This window comes from Heterodontus francisci, chromosome 5, assembly GCF_036365525.1.
Source record: "Heterodontus francisci isolate sHetFra1 chromosome 5, sHetFra1.hap1, whole genome shotgun sequence".
Taxonomy (NCBI): domain Eukaryota; kingdom Metazoa; phylum Chordata; class Chondrichthyes; order Heterodontiformes; family Heterodontidae; genus Heterodontus; species Heterodontus francisci.
In genome coordinates, this window is record NC_090375.1 from 35,252,105 (window position 1) to 35,273,873 (window position 21,769).

The 21,769-nt window shown below is 42.5% G+C and overlaps 1 protein-coding gene across 9 annotated transcripts in view; it reads right to left on the reverse strand.

Annotated features, from left to right (window-relative positions):
- LOC137369810 (protein tyrosine phosphatase type IVA 3-like) overlaps positions 1 to 21,769 on the reverse strand; it is a 246,789-nt gene that overhangs the window by 39,933 nt on the left and 185,087 nt on the right. For 8 of the 9 annotated variants that reach the window (XM_068031344.1, XM_068031347.1, XM_068031349.1 and 5 more), the window contains one exon: positions 10,462 to 11,016. In XM_068031344.1, the coding sequence (XP_067887445.1) occupies positions 10,462 to 10,566 (105 nt within the window). In that variant the 5' untranslated portion in view covers positions 10,567 to 11,016. Of the gene's footprint in view, positions 1 to 4,404; positions 4,481 to 10,461; positions 11,017 to 21,769 lie in introns of those variants that run through there. The other variant, XM_068031351.1, reaches the window with a different exon arrangement.

Sequence of the window (21,769 nt, forward strand, 5' to 3'; positions counted from 1 at the left end):
CTATTCCAGTGCTCTCCTGGCTGGGCTCCCATCTTCCAACCTCCGTAAACTTAAGCTCATCCAAAACTCTACATTTCCTAACTTGCACCAAGTCCCACTCCCCATCACCCATGTGCTGTGTGACCTACATTGTTCGATTTTAAAATTCTCATCTTCATGTACAAATCTCCCAATGGCCTTGTCCCGCCCAATCTCTGCACCCTCCTCCAACAATACAAGACCCCAGAACCCACCTTCCACCAATTCTGGCCTCTTGTACATCTCTGAATTCCTTCACCCTACCGTTGGCAGTTGTGGCTTCAGTTGTCTAGGCGCTAAGCTCTGGAATTCCCTCTCTAAAGCTCTCTGCCTATCTCTCTTTCTGAACACACTCCTTAACATTTTTGGTCACCCATTCTAATGTCAGCTTCTTTGGCTCAGCGTCAATTTGTTTTGTCTTTGCTCCTATCAAGTGCCTTGGAATGCTTTACTACAATCTTCTTTGGCCTCCTTATCTCGAGAGACAATGGGTAAACGCCTGGAGGTGGTCAGTGGTGTGTGGAGCAGCGCCTGGAGTGGCTATAAAGGCCAATTCTAGAGTGACAGGCTCTTCCACAGGTGCTGCAGAAAAATTTGTTTGTCGGGGCTGTTACACAGTTGGCTCTCCCCTTGCGCTTTTGTCTTTTTTCCTGCCAACTGCTAAGTCTCTTCGACTCGCCACACTTTAGCCCCGCCTTTATGACTGCCCGCCAGCTCTGGCGAACGCTGGCAACTAATTCCCACGACCTGTGATCAATGTCACAGGACTTCATGTCGCGTTTGCAGACGTCTTTAAAGCGGAGACATGGACGGCCGGTGGGTCTGATGCCAGTGGCGAGCTCGCTGTACAATGTGTCTTTGGGGATCCTGCCATCTTCCATGCGGCTCACATGGCCAAGCCATCTCAAGCGCCGCTGACTCAGTAGTGTGTATAAGCTGGGGATGTTAGCCGCCTTGAGGACTTCTGCACTACAATAAAGGACTACAATAAAGGTGCTATATAAAAGGCTGTGTTTGCTGACAATGCCACCACTAAGTGGCACTGCAATAGCACATGCGCAAATGCCACCAGTGCCACGAAAACGTCACAGTCTGCGACATCAAGCAGCTGCCAAGATTAAAGATGGCGCTGCCCAAATAATCACACGATGGCAACCTAAACACATGGCAGCACACAATGGCCGAAGGCGAGGGGAGGGAGCGGTGAGCGAGCAGACCAGGCGCGGGGGTCGGGAGCGGGTGGGAAGGAGGAGAGTGCACCTGCCACCAGCAAGGTCTTCAGCCACGCTCTCCCCGCACCCGCGCTCTGCCTGCTCCCCAGACCCCCTCTCTCCCACCCCGGATCCCCCTAACCATCTGCCCGCGTTACGCGATGACGTCATCTGCGCATGTGCCAACCAGTCCTGGCACTGTGGAACGCAGCGCATGCACAGAGAGTAGGAATCAATCTGCGCATGTGCGCAGATTGGCACAGTCGAATGACGTAAGCTGCCGGCTGCGTTGTCAGCAATCACTGATATAAAAAAGTAGTTATTGAGATGTAGCCTTCACCAGCAATACGGACTAAGCTCAAAGTATCAGTAATTCTAAGACTACTGTTATCCACCATTTAAATCCTGTCATTTTAATAGCCAAAACTGGTAAATTTTAACATTAAAATCATAGAATATAGCATAGAGAGGGGTCATTCAGTCCATTGAGTCTCTACCCACTCTGAAAAGCTATCCAATTGGTTTCCCCCCCTGCAAATATTTCCTTTTCAAATTTTTATTCAATTTCTTTCTGAAAGAAACTTTTAAATCTGCTTCCATAGGAAGTGCATCCCAGTTCATCACAACTCACAGCATAAAAAAGTTCACAACTTCATCCACTCACACGGGCAGACACAAGCATACATAAGATAAAGATTCGAGCATAGCATGCATTTAAGTCCGATTGTTGTAAAAAGCCAACTTTGAAACCACTTTGGTTTTCTGGGAGAATTTTTTTTTTAACAGTGTTGCAGGCCTGATGCACCTTGTTTTGGTTCACTGAAGTATTGCAGATTCCTTTGTTTAAGCCTTAGTCAAAGTCAGTGGACAATCTTGTTAAAATTTCTCAGATGGTGAGTTTTCAAGGTCACCTTTGCAGTCTCTGCCTTGGTGGTTTAAAGATATACAGACAGGGTCTTATCCTTGGCTGGAATGGATGTCTCAGCTTCCTTGCTGGCTGGCTTTCTCTCTTCCCCCACCCCACCCAATCCCACCCCACGAGAAATCATTTTTTTTTAAAAAAGAAAAACCCTCATCAGACTGGGCTTTGGTCAGGTGACCATAGATGTTCTCCCCCGGTGCGCATTCTTCTTACTATGCACTTATGCCTGAATTGCTGCTTGATGGGCACAGTCCACCATTATACAAAGAGACGTTGACCAAGTCACTATCAAAGATGGTTCTGTTAAGTGGAGCCCTGAGACTCCCAGTTGAGGTGGGGCCATTGTTACACACTGTCGTTGGAACGTGGTTCATCTTGATAAAGTGGTGTTATTTCCCAATTATCTTCGCCCTGCATCTGGAATTGCTCGATCTATAAAGGTCCACCCAATTCGTGAAGATAGAAGCTATTTAGCTTTGAATGGCCTGTTAAGCATTTTAATGAGTCTTCCCCAGAACTAGTCCAGATGTGATGTGGAGCTTGGTCTCCCACAGACATGGCATATTTTTGAAATACTGGGGGGGGGAGTTTACCTGACCTCTTACTCCATTTTGTCTGCAACAAAAGGCGCCTATTTTCTGAAATTTAATTCACCAGTTCATTTTTACAGTTCATAATTGCTCCAGTCCATTTTAGTTCATTACTATTCCTTTCGTGAGCATGACAATGTGAAGGCATTGGAGAGAGTGCAAAAATGACTCCCGAGAATGGTTCCAGGGATGAGGAACTTCAGTTATGTGGATAGACTGCAGAAGTTGGGGCTGTTTTCTTTAGAGGAGAAGGCTGAGAGGAAATTTGATAGAGGCATTCAAAATCATGAGGGGTCTGGACAGGGTAGATAGGGAAAGATGGTTCCCATTGGTGGAAGGATTGAGAACAAGAGGACAAATATTTAAGATCATTGGCAAAAGAAGCAATAACGACATGAGGAAACTTTTTCACGCAGCGAGTGGTTAGGATCTGCAATGCACTGCCTGAGTTCAAATCAAGGCATTCAAGAGGGAATTGGATTGACAGCTGAAAAGGAAGAATGTGCAGTGCTACGGGGAGGTGGTCAGGAAATGGCACTAGGTAAACTGCTGTTTCGTAGAGCCGACGCAGACACGACGGACAGAGTGGCCTCCTTCTGTGTCGTAACAATTCTCTGATTATCAATCTGGTCAGTGGAAACAGTTTCTCATTTACCTTCATCAATACCCGTCATAATTTTTAATGCCTCTATTTAAGTCTCCCCTTAACCTTATCTGCTCCAAGGTCAACATTTCCCAGCTTCTCTAGTCTCTCCACATAACTGATGTCTTTCATCCCAGATATCATTCTGCTAAATTTCCTCTGCATGGTCTCCAAAGCCTCGACAAACTTCCTGAAGTGCAATGCCCAAAACTGGACACAATACTCCAGTTGAGGCCTAACCAGTGATTTATAAAGGTTTAGCAAAACATCCTTACTTTTGTAAATATGTCTCTATTTATAAAGCCAAGAATTAGAAATGGTTTCATACCACAGATGTGCGCATTTGAACCTGCCTTGAAATGGTCTCTAAGCACACTAAATTAGTTAAGTTTACAATCTGGTCACTCACATTACAAGAAGAGGAATAATTAACAAGCTGTGCTGTTGTGCTACATGTGACCAGCAGGTATTGTTCTAAGGTTCCTGCGTTACTGCAAAATACATGCTGAAGGATTCAAAAACTAAGAATCATTTAAAAAAAAATAGAAAATTTGTTGGTAAATTCAAGTAGTGTTATTTCACAAAGATCAATAGATATTTCACAGACTAGATTATTAAGGAAACAATAGTTACAAAAGGGAACACAAACAGGGAACAAGCAACAAGATAAAAAAAGGAGAGATCTCTCTTTACTCCCCAACACGATTTTAGTTTCTTGCCTTTCAAACAATACTTCTTATTCCTACCAAAATGAACCAACTCTCACTTTGGTATATTGAACTTAATTTGCCATTTACTCACTCTGCAAGCCTCTTTTTGTTGTCTTGTATTTTATTGCAGTCCTCCACATTTTAGCCATTCCCCCAAATTTGGTCTTATCTGCAAATTCTGACATTATACTTCCAAATCAAGTCCAAATGAGTTATGTACATGGTGAACCACAGTGGTTCCAGCATAGTTCCCTGCAGGATATGACTTTGCACATCTTGCCACTCTTGAGAAACTTCCCTCAACTCTTACTCTGTTTTCTGTTCTGCAACTTGGTTCCTGACGCCACATGCCTCGAGTCGCTTATGCTTCCAAGTTAGCTCGCTCGCTGCAGTACAAAGTTCCTGTTGAGGGTTAATTATGGTCTAATGAGGTGGGACTGGAGCACTGATTAACCAATGCTAAGAAAAAGAATCTCTTCCTGCTCTTGTCACACAACACCGATCCATTCCTTTAACCTTCCTGCTCCTCAAATGCAAGATGTTTACTCTGGCGTTCTGTGAACGAAATCACTTGGAAACACGCAACCAGCAATGCTGACGCTGTACTAGAGAATGGTACTGTGGTATCAGGATGGTTACACTGGAAAGCCACTTTACACGTTTAATGCATGGATCTTCTCTGTTTAAATCAGCACAGAGCTCTGTTTGTACTATAGAGAAATTAGTGCAAATAAATTGTTAATAGCAACAAGTCTGTGCACTGGCGCCATAGTATCAGGTTGCGCATTTTTCTGTATTTTAGGCTCACTTCCCCAAATTTATTTTTGAAAGTAAATGTATATATTTTTAAATAAATATATTCAAAGGAATGATTCAAAGATGGTATCAAATAGTCCCATTGCACTGGTACAACCAGACTGGGAATAATGCCAATTTTACTTCAATATAGTTAGCTGACTAAGACTGACCTACTGAATGCGTGGGCAGACCAGGACATCTTACCTAGCAAGTCTTCAGTGGGGCATTTAAGAAGAAAACATCTGGCACTGTATGTGCTCCTTTCTCTTTTGCCCAAAAAGGTCCGCTTCTACTTCAGGTGTAGTTGACTACAAAAATACAGTATATTCGTTATTTTATTCCTCTGGGTACCCTTTTCCCCTCACTTAAGAACAATGGTGTTTTTACATTTGAGGCAGTTAGACACATCACCCTACTTTGAATTAAGTGAAAGATCGCACTCAATATTAAACTGTTTCACCCTCAAAACCTATTGTACATTGACAGTAGTTCTACTTTTTTCCCATTTCATTTTATATTTCTATTGTTATGTCAATGTGTTTTTTTTTTAAATAAGAGATACAGCACTGAAACAGGCCCTTCGGCCCACCGAGTCTGTGCCAACCATCAACCGCCCATTTATACTAATCCTACATTAATCCCATATTCCTACCACATCCCCACCTGTCCCTATATTTCCCTACCACCTACCTATACAAGGGACAATTTATAATGGCCAATTAACCTATCAACCTGCAAGTCTTTGGCATGTGGGAGGAAACCGGAGCACCCGGTGGAAACCCACGCAGACACAGGGAGAACTTGCAAACTCCACACAGGCAGTACCCAGAATTGAACCCGGGTCTTGTTGAAAGATAATTTTCTTTAATCCACTGACTGGAGATCTGAATTTATACATTTTTTGAAAAGACATTTAAAAAAGAAAAGCTACAAGGATGACTTTGCTGGCAGCTCAAGTGGCCACCTAATTTACAACACTGTAACCTACACTACAATGCTTGTCAGGAGAGAGACTAAATGTCTGCTTATATCCCAGCAAGAACCAAGTCCCAGGAAGTTTAAGGGAACTGCATGTTTTTTTTTAATTTTTAGCAAGAGAAATACTGCTAACTTCTATGCTTGAATTGCTAAGTGGCTGTCATGTGACAAGGCCCTCCCCATCTGTGGTTTTCAGCAGCAAAGGAGAAGCAACTGGACTCAAGACACGTGCAGACCCAAGTGGGGATGTCTCTCTCTCCTCATTCCAGCTTGCAAGCTACAAACCCTGCCCATTGACTGATCACCTTTGCATACTCTGGCTGCAATTAGAAACCCCTTTGGGTCTCCAAGAGACCCAATGAATCCATCATCTATCTCCTCAAACTAAAAGCCTCAGGACTACTGAATTCAGCTAGAAGCCAGCAGAATCACCAAACTCCACAGACTGTAAACCCCTTTTTTCTATTGACTCTAACACAATCAATCAATCTATCCTTCCCCATTCTGTAACCTATTTGTGTGTGTGGAAACCCCTGGTGTGTGTGTGCACGTGCGAGTGAAAGGGGGCGCATAGTTTATTATTTCAATTAGTTCAATTTAAGTACAATAAGTTAATCTCTTTCTTTGTTAAACTCAAGAAAACCTGTCCTAGTGGTTCTTATGATCATAGCAAGCTACTGAATTGGCCAGTCATCCACTTTAAAGAAAAAATTAAACCTGTTGTGGTCAAACAAAAAGAGGGGGAAAAAGGGAAGCCCTTCAACCCGTCCTCACTTGACCCTAACACTATGCGAGAGATTTTGCATTTTTTCAATTTGAAAAGAATGGGGAGGAAGGAAAGTGAAAGGATGCTCAATTCAGATTATGGCAATGCAAATACCTCTAGGAACTCTGAGCTTGTGTGTGTTTCATATTCAATATTAGTTTAATTTTAAAATTGTTACAAATGTCTGAAGCAGTAACATTTCTTTATTGTAGGGCGTGGACATTAAGAATACAACATAGAAATCAGAGTATAAGTAGGCCATAGGGCTCCTTGAGCCTGCTCTGTCATTCAATAAGATCATGGCTGATCTGATCTTGGCCTCATCTCCTGCTTGTTCCTCAAAACCCTCGATTCCCCTACAGTTCAAAAATCTGTCTATCTCAATCTTGACCATATTCAATGACACAGCCTCCACAACTCACCTGGGTAGAGAATTCCAAAGATTCACAGCCTTTGAAGAAATTCCTCCTCATCTCTGTCTTAAATGGGCAGCCCCTTATTCTGAAGCTATGCCCTTAAGTTCTAGATTCTTCCACGAGGGGAAAAATCCTCTCAGGATCTACACTGTTAAGGCCCCTCAGAATCTTGTATATTGCAGTAATATCACTTCTCTTTCTTCTAAACTCCGATGAGTATAGGCTCAACCTTTCTTCATAAGACACCCCCCTTCATCCCAGGAATCAACCTAGTGAACATTCTCTGAACTGCTTCCAATACAAGTATATCCCTCCTTAAAGAAGGAGACCAGAACTGTATGCAGTTCTCTAGATCTGGTGTCACCAACACCCTGCGCAGTTGTAGCAAGACTTTCCTACTTTTATATGCCATCCTTCTTGGAATAAACATTCATCTTCCTAATTTCTTGCAGTATCTGTATGTTAACTTTGTGTTTGATTTGCAGAAGGCATTTGATAAGGTGCCACATCAAAGGTTATTGTGGAAAATAAAAGCTCAGGTGTAGGGGGTAACATTTTGGCATGGATAGAAGATTTGCTAGCTAGCAGAATTTTCTAGTTGGAAAGATATAACGAATGGTGTGCCGCAGGGATCAGTGCTGGGGCCTCAACTTTTTACAATTTACATAAATGACTTGGATGAAGGGACCAAAGGTATGGTTGCTAAATTTGCTGATGACACAATGATAGGTAGGAAAGAAATTTGTGAAGAGGACATAAGGAGGCTACAAAGGGATACAGATAGGTTAAATGAGTGGGCAAAGATCTGGCAAATAAGAGCATCATGTAGGAAAATGTGAAATGGTCCATTTTGGCAGGAAAAATAAAAAAGCAGATTTTCCAAATGGAGAGATTGTAGAGCTCTGAGATGCAGAGGGATCGGAGTGTCCTAGTACATAGATTGCACAAGGTTAGTATGCAGGTATGGCATGTAATTAGGAAAGCTAATAGCATGTTTTATTGCGAGGGGAATTGAATACAAAAGTAGCGAGGTTATGCTTCAGTTATACAAGGCATTGGTGAGACCACATCTGGAGTAGGGTGTATAGTATTGGTCTCCTTATTTAAGGAAGGATATAAATGCGTTCAGAGAAGGTTTACTAGACTAATACCTGGAATGGGCAGGTTTGTCTTATGAGGAAAGTTTGGACAGGCTAGGCTTGTATCCACTGGAGTAAAGAAGAGTAAGAGGCAACTTGATTGAAACATATAAGATTCTGAGGGGTCTTCAGAGAGTGGATGTGGAAAGGATGTTTCCTCTTGTGGGAGAATCTAGAACTAGGGGTCATTGTTTAAAACTAAGGGGTTGCCCATTTAAAGCAGAGATGAGAATTTTTTTCTCCGAGTGTCATCTTTGGAACTCTCTTCCTCAAAAGCAGTGGAAGCAAAGTCTTTGAATATTTTTAAGGCAGAGATAGATAAATTCTTGATAAGCAAGGAAGTGAAAGGTTATTGGGGGTATGTGGAAATGTGAAGTTGAGGTTACAATCAGATCAGCCATAATCTTATTGAATGGTGGAGCAAGCTCGAAGGGCCAAGTGGCCTACTCCTGCTCCTAATTCGTATGTTCAGATGTTCATGTACGAAGACACCCAGATTCCACTGTACTGCAGCATTCTGTAAACTCTCTCCATTTAAATAATATTTTGCGTTTCTATTCTTCCTACCAAAATGGATAACCTTATTTTTCCACATTACACTCCATCTGACAAATTTTTGCCCACTCATTTAACCTATCTAATGTCCCTTTGCAAACGTTTTGTGTCCTCCTCCCAACTTACTTTCCCACCTATTTTTATATGACCAGCAAATTTGGCTCTAATACACTCAGTCCCGTCATTCAATTCATTAATGTAGATTGTAAATACTTGAGGCCCCAGCGCTGATCCTTATGGGACCCTACTAGTTACAGTTTGCCAACCTGACAATCAACCATTTATCCGGACATACTGTTTTCTGTTAGCCAACCCTCTATCCATGCCAGCATGGACTCGATGGACCAAATGGCCTCTTTCTGTGCTGTACTGACTCAATGGCCAGAATTCTCTCCACCAAGAGCGGGGGAGGGAAATAAAATCTAAAATCAGTTGGGATGGTGGGGTGGTGCCATGCCCCTCACCTGCCCACTGCCACTGGCAGGCAGTCCACCCACAGGAACTGTGGAGACAGAATCAGAGTTAATGTTTCAGGTCTGTAAACTTGCATCAGAACAGATCAGAGTTATCCAGCTTCTGATCTGCTCTGGTAGCCACAGACAGTGGCTGGCCCAGTGGAGTTTCTGGTCAACGGTGGCATACCCCCTCCCCACCCCCGATGCTGTTGGCAGGGGACTCCGTGATGGTAATGTCATTGAATGTCCAAGGGAGGTGGTTGGACTGTTTCGTGTTGGAGATAGTCATGGAGTGCCACGCATTTCATTTATCAGTTCAAGCCTGGATGAATTGCAGGCTTTTGGGTACTAAGGGAATTAAGGGATATGGAGATAGTGCAAGAAAGTGGAGTTGAGGTAGATGATCAGCCACGATCTTGTTGAATGGTGGAGCAGACTCGAAAGACCAATTGGCCTACTCCTACTTCTTATGCTGCACACGGCATGGATGAATAAAAAGATCAAAAATAGTCTTAAAAAAAAAATCAGCAAGACATAAGGAAGACAAGATAGAAAGGTTGAAACCCCTCACCCTGTCAAGGGAAAAAACATTCTCACTTGGTTGGGATTAAAATGAACCAGTAAGTCAGATGGTGGACCTGAAAGGTGTATTTTCATAATATCTTACTTAGCTTCAAACTCAAAATCAATTCAATTCATCAATGGGTACCAGTTCTGATGAAGAGTCCCACCTGAAAGTCTAATCTAACTTTCAGATACAAGAAATTAAGGACAGAGAGCAGAAGGTTTTTTCCTTTATCGACAATGAGGAGACTGTGGAATGCACTTCCAGAGTTAGCAACTGAAGTAGTCACTAAGTCCACAATTAAGAAAAGGTTAGATAAATTATTGAAGGCAAGGGGAATTAAACGTGTGTGAAAGATAAACACCAACATGGACTAGTCGGGCCTGTCTGCTCCCGTGCTGTCATTTCTTTGTCATTCTCGATGTAGATCGATTGCTGTGTATCTTTATTAGTGTTTTTATTCGAATAGCATTAATACACAGGACCCAAACACAAAATCAATTTTTAAAAAAAGCAAATTTTAGGATCACCAACAGGTAATATTCTGAAGTATTTATTGGCGGGAACCAAAAACTCTCCCAACACATGGTGGTTCTTCAGCTAGTCATATTTAGAGTTTCAATTTGAACAGCTATTAAGATTACTGCTCGAATACTCTAAACTATAAACATTCTGTTTAACATTTCAAGACTCACCTCAATAAATGCACTCAGTGTGGCATTTGTAGGATTGTGGGTAATGAGAAACCTCATCTGCTTGTAACTAACTTCCACGGGCGCAGGGCGATTCATACGAGCCATGGAGCCGGAACCAGTGGCACAGAAGTATATTAGTACGAGGTGAGCAAATGATCCCACTCTCTCCAAGTTAATACATGTGCACTGTCTTCATAGGATTGTAGGTTTCTTATTGCAGCAAGAGAATGAAGTATTCTTTTTAATCAGTCCCCTCTTTTTGCTTCTCGTTATGCACTCTCCTTCAAACCATGAACGATCCTACATTCAACAGTCACCCCATTTAGAGATGCATTGCAAGGCAGTAAGAACACAACTGGAGATACTGAACAGGCCCAGTCTGTTATCTCTCCTACTCTTATGGAAAAAAAACTTTTGATGGTTAATCCAAAGTGATGGTCTTCAGGTTCTTGCTCAGGTTTACTTGTCTGCAAAGATGCTATGTTGTGCTGGGCAATAGCCGCTGCTGTTTCTCACAAACTCCATAAAAGTGTGCTGAAAGGAGCTGTTGAACCACTAGAAAAAGAGAAAGAAAAAATAGTTTTAGAGCTGCACTGCTATAAACTTAGACACGTAAAATCATCTGAAGTAATTGCCAGTACCAGGAAGATATTATGGTAGATGAGCAAGAGGAATGATTTTATATCTAATTTTCTTGTTGATTACTGATGAATGAATGCATCTAATTTATTGAGTGACACTACAAAGGCCTTGCATACCACACCTAAAATGTTAAACCCCAGATAATTTTGTAAAAGCCATGTGACCAGTGTTTCTTGCTTTCAAAAAGAAAACGTCAACACTGTGCAGTATTTAGTATAAACAAACTAGGCACACCGATGTGCAAAATTAACTTATGCTATGACTTACCCTTCAGTTATATTGCATGTTCCCATTTTCTACTGTTCTTGAGTTATTCTATTTATCAGACTAACATCTAGCACTTCCTGTACCTTTTCTGCAACAATGTGGATGCAATCAAGTATTTTTGAAGTATCTGCCTTGATCTGTTGTATGGGTTTGCTAGCTGGAGTGCATAAGGTAGCTAAAATAAAAATATGCTTTAAAATTAAAAACGTTCGGCTTGTATTAAGATTCTGACTCAGAAGCCTGGTAATTATGGGATAAAACAGAAGCGAATAAAGCATCTTTAGTTAAAGATCATAAACTTGAATCAATATCTTTTGACTGCTGCCAACTGAGCACATCAAAATCATAATTTATTACAGTAATTAGCATTCATTAATGCGAGACCATGCTTGCTTTGACTTTTAGATAATAATTTACATATGTACTTTCCATACATTACACAATCAGTACAAATTAAAACAAATAGCACATGTACAGTCACATATATGATAAATACTGCCAACCATACTGCTTTTAGAGTGAGAGAAAATATCAAAAGGAATTGTTGATTCAGTACGAAGGAGATGATCAGCTTGGATGGCCATAAATAACTTGGGGCGCTTAACAACTGTTCGGCACAGTGGTTAGCACTGTAGCCTCACAGCTCCAGCGACCTGGGTTCAGTTCTGGGTACTGTCTGTGTGGAGTTTGCAAGTTCTCCCTATGTCTGCATGGGTTTCCGCCGGGTGCTCCGGTTTCCTCCCACAGCCAAAGACTTGCAGGTTGATAGGTAAATTGGCCATTGCAAATTGCCCCCAGTGTAGGTAGGTGGTAGGAGAATGGTGGGGATATGGTAGAGAATATGGGGTTAATCTAGGATTTGTATAAATGGGTGGTTGTTGGTTGGCACAGACTCGGTGGGCCGAAGGGCCCGTTTCAATGCTGTATCTCTAAAGTAAGTAATAAATATTGCATCGAGTTAGAACCATAAAGCGGTACAACACAGAATGAGGCCAGCTGGCCCATCAACTCTGTGCCGATTCTGAGAGAAATCCAGTTAATCTGACTCTCCCGTTCTTTCCCCGCATTCCAACAATTTTTCCTCCTTCAAGTATTTATCCAATTCCCTTATGAAGGCTTCTATTGAATCTGTGTCCACCACCCTATCAGGTAGTGCATTCCAAATTTTAACCACTCACTGCAAAATAACATTTTTCCTCATGTCACCTCTGGTTCTTTTGCCCAAGGTCTGTGCCCTCTGGTTATTGGCCTTCAGCCAATGGAAACAGTTTCTCTTTATTTACTCCATCTAAACCCTTCACGATTTTAAACATCTCGATCAAATCTCCTCTTAGTCTTCTCTGCTTTGAGAACAATCCCAGCTTCTCCAGTCGATTCAGGTAATTATGATGCCTCACCTCTGGAACCATCTAGCAAATCTCTTCCATACCCTTTCCAAATCCTTCACATCTTCCTAAAATGTGGTGCCCAAAGTTGGACATGATGTTCTAGAGGGGGCTGAACTCATGTTTTATATAGAGGTTTAGCATAACTTCCTGACTTTTGTACTCTAGGCATCTATTTATAAAGCCCAGGATGCAATATGTTTTATTAAGTGCTTTATTAACCTGTCCTACCACCTTTAAAGAGTGCACAAACAACCCCAGGTTTCTCTCTTCTTGCACCCCATTTAAAACTACTTATCAAGTATCATCTCTCCTCGTTCAATTTTTTTGTTATCTCATCCAGTATGCCAGCTACCTCATCTATCGTGGCTTTGGCAAACATCAATGCAAAGTGCATGGTTACTCAGCAGTTAGTCAAAAATACTAGTCAATTCCACACATAATTATACACATCTATCCTTTTCCAAAAGGAAATATGGATGTTGATATTAGTGATCTGGATGTTCTGCATTCACATCAGATCCACAAAAAGAGAGGACAGAAGCCTCACTGTGCTGCACCACAGATTAGGATAGCATGCGAGTAGGTAAATGCCTAGAGTCTCCCATACAGCAAGTGGGAACACCATTTGGGTAAACCATGTGGACACCAGGACTTTCCCACAGGAAGGAGACATTGGAGTGAGAGTCACCCATAACCATTCTTTCACGCACCTCTTTTGAACTAGTTTCAGAACAGTGGAGGCTAGATAATAGTCATGTGCACTCCCATCAGGAATGGGATGTGCCCCAAAGAGATCCAAGAAACCTGGGGGAAAAAACTTTAGTCTTTTCTCTTTGCTATTCATCAAATGCTTGCATCAAATGGTAGCAGTTACACTGATGATAATGACAGAAAACAAATAGACAAGAGGGAGAAAAAAATCTACAAATATTTGATTGGAATTTAGGTAGATTGCTGTTGGGGATTATAGGTCGGGTAGATGGAATGGTAGAACAGGCTTGAGGACTGAATGGCCTTCGCCCTCTGCTCCTTGGGAGTGATGGTGTTCATTCATTGCAGCGAGGGTATATCTAGCCTCACTAGCCTATAATGTGGCAGTCCGGAGGAATAAATTACTTGCTCTGCCCATTCCATGCCATTTGATCCTCACTGATTTGCAATACTACACTTTTAGGTAATCAAAACAATCTTCCTTTCTTGCCAGGTATTTGCTGTAAAGCAATCATAACTACTTGTTAAATAAACAAGTTGGCTGATCTACACTTTACCAACTTCCTATCAAAGAAAATTGCAATTACTCTGTCCACATGCTATTTAACTATTAAAAACATTGATGCACAAGGACAGAACCCACAAACCATAAAATCCTTTAAGTGTCATTAAAAATGGACTCTCGACAGCTACAAAAACTCATTATGCAAAGCGGAATGGTCAACAAAACTAGTGCTCTCACCACTCGTTCCTGAAGCAGACCAGGACATATATCTTTTGATTTTTTTTTAATTCAGGAAGTTTACAGTCAGCTCTACAATACATAGGAGAAACTGGTGATGCTATCACAGGTCTCGCTGAATATAAAAAGCAGCCTAAAAAAAGTTAGCAAAGTAGGCTTTTTGTTGGCATTGATTTCCTTTGATGTAAAGAAAATGCTTGTTCTGCTATGAACATTTGCAAAAGTTGATGTGGAGTTCATGATATCAAGCAGCCACTTGATCTCTTCAGCTTTGCTCACTAGGATCTCGGTACAAGATAGGTAAGTATGTAAAGTGGTCATACTTGGACTATAGGCATTCATTTTAATCAAGATTTCTGCAAAGCATAACGATGGGCATATGAAATATTCATACTGTCTCCCACAAACCAAAAAAAATTTATCCTGCTCACTTGGTTTTGTTGGAGACAGAATTTGGAGCTGCACAACACTAAGGTGGAGTAACAGTGGTTGTATTGGTGGGAATAATTTGATTAAAACCAACAAAAGGCATATAATTTTCTTAGTGTCTTCTCTTCTGCTTTGGCCTCCTTGTCTCGGGAGACAATGGGTAAGCACCTGGAGGTGGTCAGTGGTTTGTGGAGCAGCGCCTGGAGTGGCTATAAAGGCCAATACTAGAGTGACAGACTCTTCCACAGGTGCTGCAGAAAAAATTGGTTGTCGGGGCTGTTACACAGTTGGCTCTCCCCTTGTGTCTTTTTTCCTGCCAACTGCTAAGTCTCTTCGACTCGTCACACTTTCGCCCCACCTTAATGGCTGCCCGCCAGCTCTGGCGATCGCTGGCAACTGACTCCCACGACTTGTGATCAATGTTACAGGACTTCATGCCGCATTTGCAGACGTCTTTAAAGTGGAGACATGGACGGCCAGTAGGTTTGATACCAGTGGCGAGCTATACACATACTAGAACACTACATAATCCCAATAAGAGCACTATACTCGAATGAAAAGCAGTTAAATCCAGTAGAGTTTATCTACTTTTATACGAATGTCTACTAAAATTAGGTGCATGGCCTAGCAGTCTCACTGTATGGGCTAATGTGCCACTTAAACAGTTTACCTATTGGAGCAAGTATTGCAAAACCTTCTGCTTCAACTGGCCATTTGAGATAATATACTCCTCCCATGAAAATTTCAGTTTCTAAATAAAAACGCTAATTCATTGTGAAGTTGTAGTTCAACATTTGTGCCAGGTTTCGGTACAAAATGGGGTAGATTTTACATGGCCAATCTCAAACTGACAGAATAAATCCATCTTTACTTAAAACCCATGATAATCAGATAGTAATTTTGTCCTGAGTATGTGTGCACATTTTGTTCTGTTAACCTGAAATTTAAAGATGTTATATAAATGCATGTTGGCCATTTACAAAGTAGAAAACATCCCAATGTGCAGGTGAAATAAACTGACTTCAAACATTAGTGACAGAGTTAAGGAGGTGACCAATGACACAGTTGAAGACAGCTGTTTCAAGAGGCTTTTGAGGGAGGGGAGAGAGATAGTAAGGGGACTGACCATTCAAATGTAGGACCAAAATGGCTGAAAGCTGTCACTGAAGACAGAGAAGGAGTTGGAAGTGTAAGAGTGGAGGACACACTGGGAAATAGGGTTGAAAAAGATTATAAAAGTTATTTCGCAGAATTTTTTTTTTACAGTGGGGGCAGACAATGTTGCTCAGGTAGAAGCAGGTGGCCTTGGTGATTAACTAGATAAATGTCAACTTAGCTCACTGGCAGCACTCTTGTTCGAGTCAGAAGATCGTGGATTTAAGTACTCCAGGAATTGAGCACATAATCTAAATTGATATTTCATTTCACAGAATCGTTACAGTGCAGAAGGAGGCCATTTGGTCCACTGTGCCCACACTGGCTCTCCGAAAGAGCAATCAGTGTTGCATTGCAGGATGAGGTGTTACAGCAAGGCCCTGTGGATATAGCACTGATCAAAGAACAGCAGGGGAGTTCTTCCCATGTCCTGCTAACATTAATCCGTCAACTGATCATTTATTTCCTGCTGTTAGTAAATCTGTTGTATTCTGGGAGTTCACTTGAATCTTTGCCAAGTCGTTTGACTCCAAAAGGAGACAGAGAGGGAGCCTGAATTTAAAAAACACCTTTCACTCCCTCAGGATATCTCCAAAGTGCTTTACAGCTAATGAAGTACTTTTGAAGTCTAGTCCTTTATAAAAGATTTTACTATTGATACACAGTTATCCAATACTTCTTTTCTACTGACTGGGTTTACTACTACTTCAGGGCTGAGCTACATTCTTGCTTGGGTCTCAGTGGAAGCAGAGTTGCTGAATAAGTGTAATTGACTATTACTAGGATTTCTGTTCTTGGACTGAAATAATACTAACAGGAACGCGGGGAGGGGAGTGCTAAGTTGAGAGGCAATGAGACATTTGAAGAAAAGGGAAGCTTAGATGGAAATGACTGAAGATTTAGCATGGACTTTGAGGAGTGAGGGAGGGAAACGGGGAAGTGATGACAGCAGTTTTAAAGTGCAGATATAGAATATCAGAGGAAAGGCATCTGCCTGACGATGTCAGCACCCATAGGCCTGAAGTAAAATTGTGATTTTAGAAGACTTAAAATTTCTTCATACAGATAGGAACTTCAGAAAATCATATTGTCCATGTACAGTTGAGCAGTCAGAGGCGAGAAATCCTGTGACGAATAACTCGCCTCCTGACTTCCAAAGCCTGTCCACCATCTACAAGGCAGAAGTCAGGAGTGTGATGGAATACTTGCTCTCCATTTGCCTGGATGGGTGCAGCTCCAACAACACTCCAGAAGCTCGACACCACCCAGGACAAAGCAGCCCACTTGATTGGCATCCCATCCACAAACATTCACTCCCTTCAATGGTATACACTGCTGTCACTGTGCACCATCTACAAGATGCACTGCAGCAGTGCACCAAGGCTCCTTCCAAACCCGTGACCTCTACCACCTAGAAGGACAAGGGCAAGTTTATCTCCAAGCCACACACCATCCAGACTTGGAACTATATTGCCATTCCTTCATTGTCGCTGGGTCAAAATCCTGAAACTCCCTTCCTAACACCATAGGTGTACCTACCCCACATGGACTGCAGCAATTCAAGAAGGTAGCTCACCACCACCTTCTCAAGGGCAATTATGGATGGACAATAAATGTTGGCCTGGTCAGCAATGCCCATATTCCATGCACGAATAAAAAAAAAACGTCAGCGGTACTTGCATCAGTGTGCAGGCCGATTTCATGAATGCACACAAACAAGTAAAATCTATTTAACACAGTTGCAAGCAGATATGTAATTAGTAAAAAAACATAGTAAAAATGGCTTCTTGAGATGTTGTCTTGGCTCCAACTGCTCATTCTGAAAGCGGCACAGCACTATTATATTCTTGATTGGAACTCCGCAGAAGCGGAGCAGCTGGATCATAGTTCTATGATAGCGTAAATTCAGTGTCAAGTTCGGAATTAAACTCCTAATATAAGATGTGCAGATGGTGTCCCAAGTGTCTGACTTAACTAACTATTAGAGTAGCTGGTTCAGTTGTTCAATTAAAGAATTAGAACATAGCATTGTTTATGAAAAATCAATATTTCTTTTAGTAGACAGAATATGTTCTGGAGTGTGTCTTTCCATTTCAAGAAAAAAATTGCAAAAAAGTCCATCTGCAGGAGTTCATGCACCAGCACAAATCAGCTACAACGTTTTAACTGGAGTTTAGAGTAGGTTGTTCCCATTTTAACAAGAACATTGTGTCCAAATTTTGTACTGATTGACTAGATACTGGTTTTGGAAACACACACGTTCAGCAAGCCAAAGTTAGATTTTCCACACTAAACTGCTTCTCTTCTGTCTGACTACCCAAATCCCCACCGTTTTTCGAGTACTGTATAGTAAGATACCTAGCAAAATCAGTAGGAAGCTGTTGAATTTAAGCAAAACTATATTATTGTATTATGATAGCCAATTCTGTCCTTCTGAGATTTTTATGACACTTCAATACAGATCATCCAGTTACAAACTGGAAGCTCCTGCACTGAATCTCATTAGAAAGCAGAGGTGGCAGGTGCTGGGTCAAATATTAGATTGAGATTTGCCACTGCTCATTCGCTTTCATCTATGCAACCATAACTAGTTTATTATGTTTGGTACAAGTCAGCAAATATATTGCTGCAGAATTTCAGACTACTAAATAGCCAAATATAAATATTTTTCTTCAGCTGAAAATCTCTTACCTTAGTAGTGGAGCTCAGATTGAGATCTCTAGAGGATACTCTGTGCAAACTGCTTCTAATCCTGACTTCTAATGACGATCTCTGCTCCAAACCAGTTGTGACTGCATAAACCGGCCATATGATACTGACAGCAGTTTTTGCTAATGTCAGAAACAAATGGCCCTTTAATACGATTAAGCTGGCTTGCTGAAAGGCAAGAACATTCAGGTCGCACAACTTACAGTTCTCATCTCAATCTATTTTGAAACTAATAATATATGCTTTCATGTAAAATGATGAGGGGTTTACATTTGGAGTACTGCCCACCGTATTCACATGAATTCTGTAAGGAACTACATTATTGTAGCTACAAATTTAAATTCCTATGTTCACTTTCAACTGCCATTTTACGTAGACCCTACTTTTATTGTACAGACCTTAACCTTTCTTAGCTAAAAGAAAATCATAAAGGACTTGAGGATTATACAATTTAGCTAATATTCTTCAAGTTGAATTAGCCAATCATTAAGTGATAGTATTATAGTAATGGTTTAGCCAAGGGACCTTCACTTCAGCTAGTCCGCATGTTCACAGCATTCAACTGGCATATTTCTAATAACTCAGAATCCCATTTGTTACAACAGCAAAATACCACAGATGCTAGAAATCTCAAATAAAACCGAAAAATACTGGAAACACTCAGCAGGTAAGGCACCATCTGTGGAGAGAGAAACAAAGTTAGCGTCTTGGGTCGATGACCCTTCGTCAGAACTAAATCCCATCTGTTGCCTCGTTCTTTCTGGAAACCCATTAAGGTTCCTTGTTCCACCACCCATGCTGGTAATCTGTTTCACATACTTACCACACTTTGAAGTAAAATAAACATTCTTCCTGCATTTCCTTTATTTTTTTGGATTTCATTTGTAAATATGGCCTCTTGGGCTTAGAATTAGCAAATTGTTCAATAATACATGATGAGGCAGGGCTTTTTTTTTCCAAAAATAAGCTTTATTCATAAAAATCTGTAAAAAAAAAATGCATTACCAAACAGTTCAAAACAGCACCAAGTTGACATTCCAAAAGTGCAAAGGAAATCAGTTTTCTTTGATACAGGAGTGAGTTACCTCACAACCCTTCCATTCGACTTTACAAGCCATGTACATTTTACAGCAAACCCATATTTGGTGTATATAGCCCGAGGGGTTTCCCATGGGTCCAGCCTCTCAATTCACTTTGGTGGGAGGACTTTGCACAGTGGTCTTTCCCCATTGAGCCTTTGCAACGGCTGCCCCAAGCTTTAGTGTGTTCCTCAGCACGTAGTCCTGGACCTTGGAATGTGCCAGTCTGCAACACTCGGTCGTGGATAACTCTTTTCGCTGGAAGACCAGCAAGTTTCGGGCAGACCAAAGAGCGTCTTTCATCGAATTGATGGTCTTCCAGCAGCAGTCGATGTTTTTATGTGTGTGTGTCCCTGGGAACAGCCTGTAGAGCAAAGACTCCTGTGTTACAGAGCTGCTTGGGATGAACCTCGACAAAAACCACTGCATCTCTTTCCACACCTGCTTTGCAAAGACACATTCCAGAAGGAGGTGGGCAACTGTCTCTTCCCCACCGCAGCCACCTAGAGGGCAGCGTGGGGAGGGGGCGAGACTCCAGGCGTGCAGGAAGGATCTGACTGGGAGGGCCCTTCTCACCACCAGCCAAGCCACACCTTGGTGCTTGTTTGAAAGTTCAGGTGATGAGGCATTCTGCCAAATGACTTTGGCAGTCTGCTCGGCAACTGGATCCACCATCTCCTTTTCCCGTAGGGCCTGGAGGACATTCCGTGCAGACCACTGCCTGACGGATTGGTGGTCAAAGGTGTTTTCCTGCAGAAACTTTCCCATGAAGGATAGGTGGTACGGCACGGTCCAACTGGATGGAGTGTTTCGGGCAATATGACCAGACCCATCCTTCGTAACACCGGGGACAGATAAAACCTCAGCACGCAGTGACACTTGGTGTTTGCGTACTGGGGCTCGACGCACAGCTTGATGTGGCCGCACACTAAAGTGGCGATCAGGATGAGGGAGACGTTGGGTACATTTTTCCTGCCCTTATCCAGAGGTTTGAACATCTTGTCCCTCCGGACCCGGCCCATTTTAGATCTCCAGATAAAGTGGAAAATGGCTTGGGTGACTGCCACGGCGCAGGACTGGGGTATGGGCCAGACCTGCGCCACATGCAGCAACGTGAGTGCCTCGCACCTGATGGCCAGGTTCTAACCCACAATGGAGAGAGTTGTGCTCCCACATGCTCAGTTAATAGTGTACCCTGGCTATTTGCTCCTTCCAGGTTTTGGCGCATGCCCCCGCCCTTCCAAACCATATCCCCAGGGTAGTTTGACCTGACGGTGAAGGGGACAAAGGATCAGTCGGCCCAGCTCCCAAAGAACATGGCCTCACTCTTGCCGTGGTTGACTTTGGCTCCCGAGGCCAGTTCGAACTGGTCGCAAATGCTAGTCAGTCTGCGAACGGACAGCTGATCAGAGCAGAAGACTGTGATGTTGTCCATGTACAGTGAGGTTTTTTTTTCACCCGAGTGCCTCATCTGCCTGGGATTGTCACCCCTCTTATGCCTGCACCTTTCCTAATGGACTCAGCAAAGGGTTTGGTACAGCAAACAAACAAGCCGGGGGAGAGAGGACAGCCCTGTCTGACTCCAGATTGGATCGGGAAACTCTGATTCCCACCCATTGATTGAGACTGCGCTACTGATGTTTGTGTAGAGCAGTTTGATCCAATTGCAGATTCCCTCCCCAAACCCCATTTTGGAGGGCATGTAGGTGTGCAATATCCTGTCAAAAGCCTTCTCCTGGTCCAGGAGAATGAGGCAGGTGTCCACCCTCCCGTCCCGTACATAGGTGATTGTATCCCTGAATAGCGCAAGACTATCAGAGATCTTCCTGCCGGGAACAGTGCCGGTCTGGTCAGGGTGAATCACCAACTCCAGAGCAGACTTGACCCGACTGGTGTTGACAAGATTCTGTCCAAAGTCATCAATAAGCAGCGAGATGGGCCGCCAATTTCTGATTTCCACCCTCTTCCCCCTTCCGCTCGTAGATGAGGGTGATGCCTTTCCTCATGGATTCTGACATGCTGCCGGCCAGAAGCATACTCTGGTATACTTCTTGCAGGTCTGGGCTGACCCAGTCCCACAGAGCCGAATACAACTCAACCGGTAAGCCGTCGCTTCAGGGAGTTCTATTCGTCGCAAAGGACCTGACCACGCTTGTCAGCTCATCCAGGGTTAGCAGTTTGTCCAG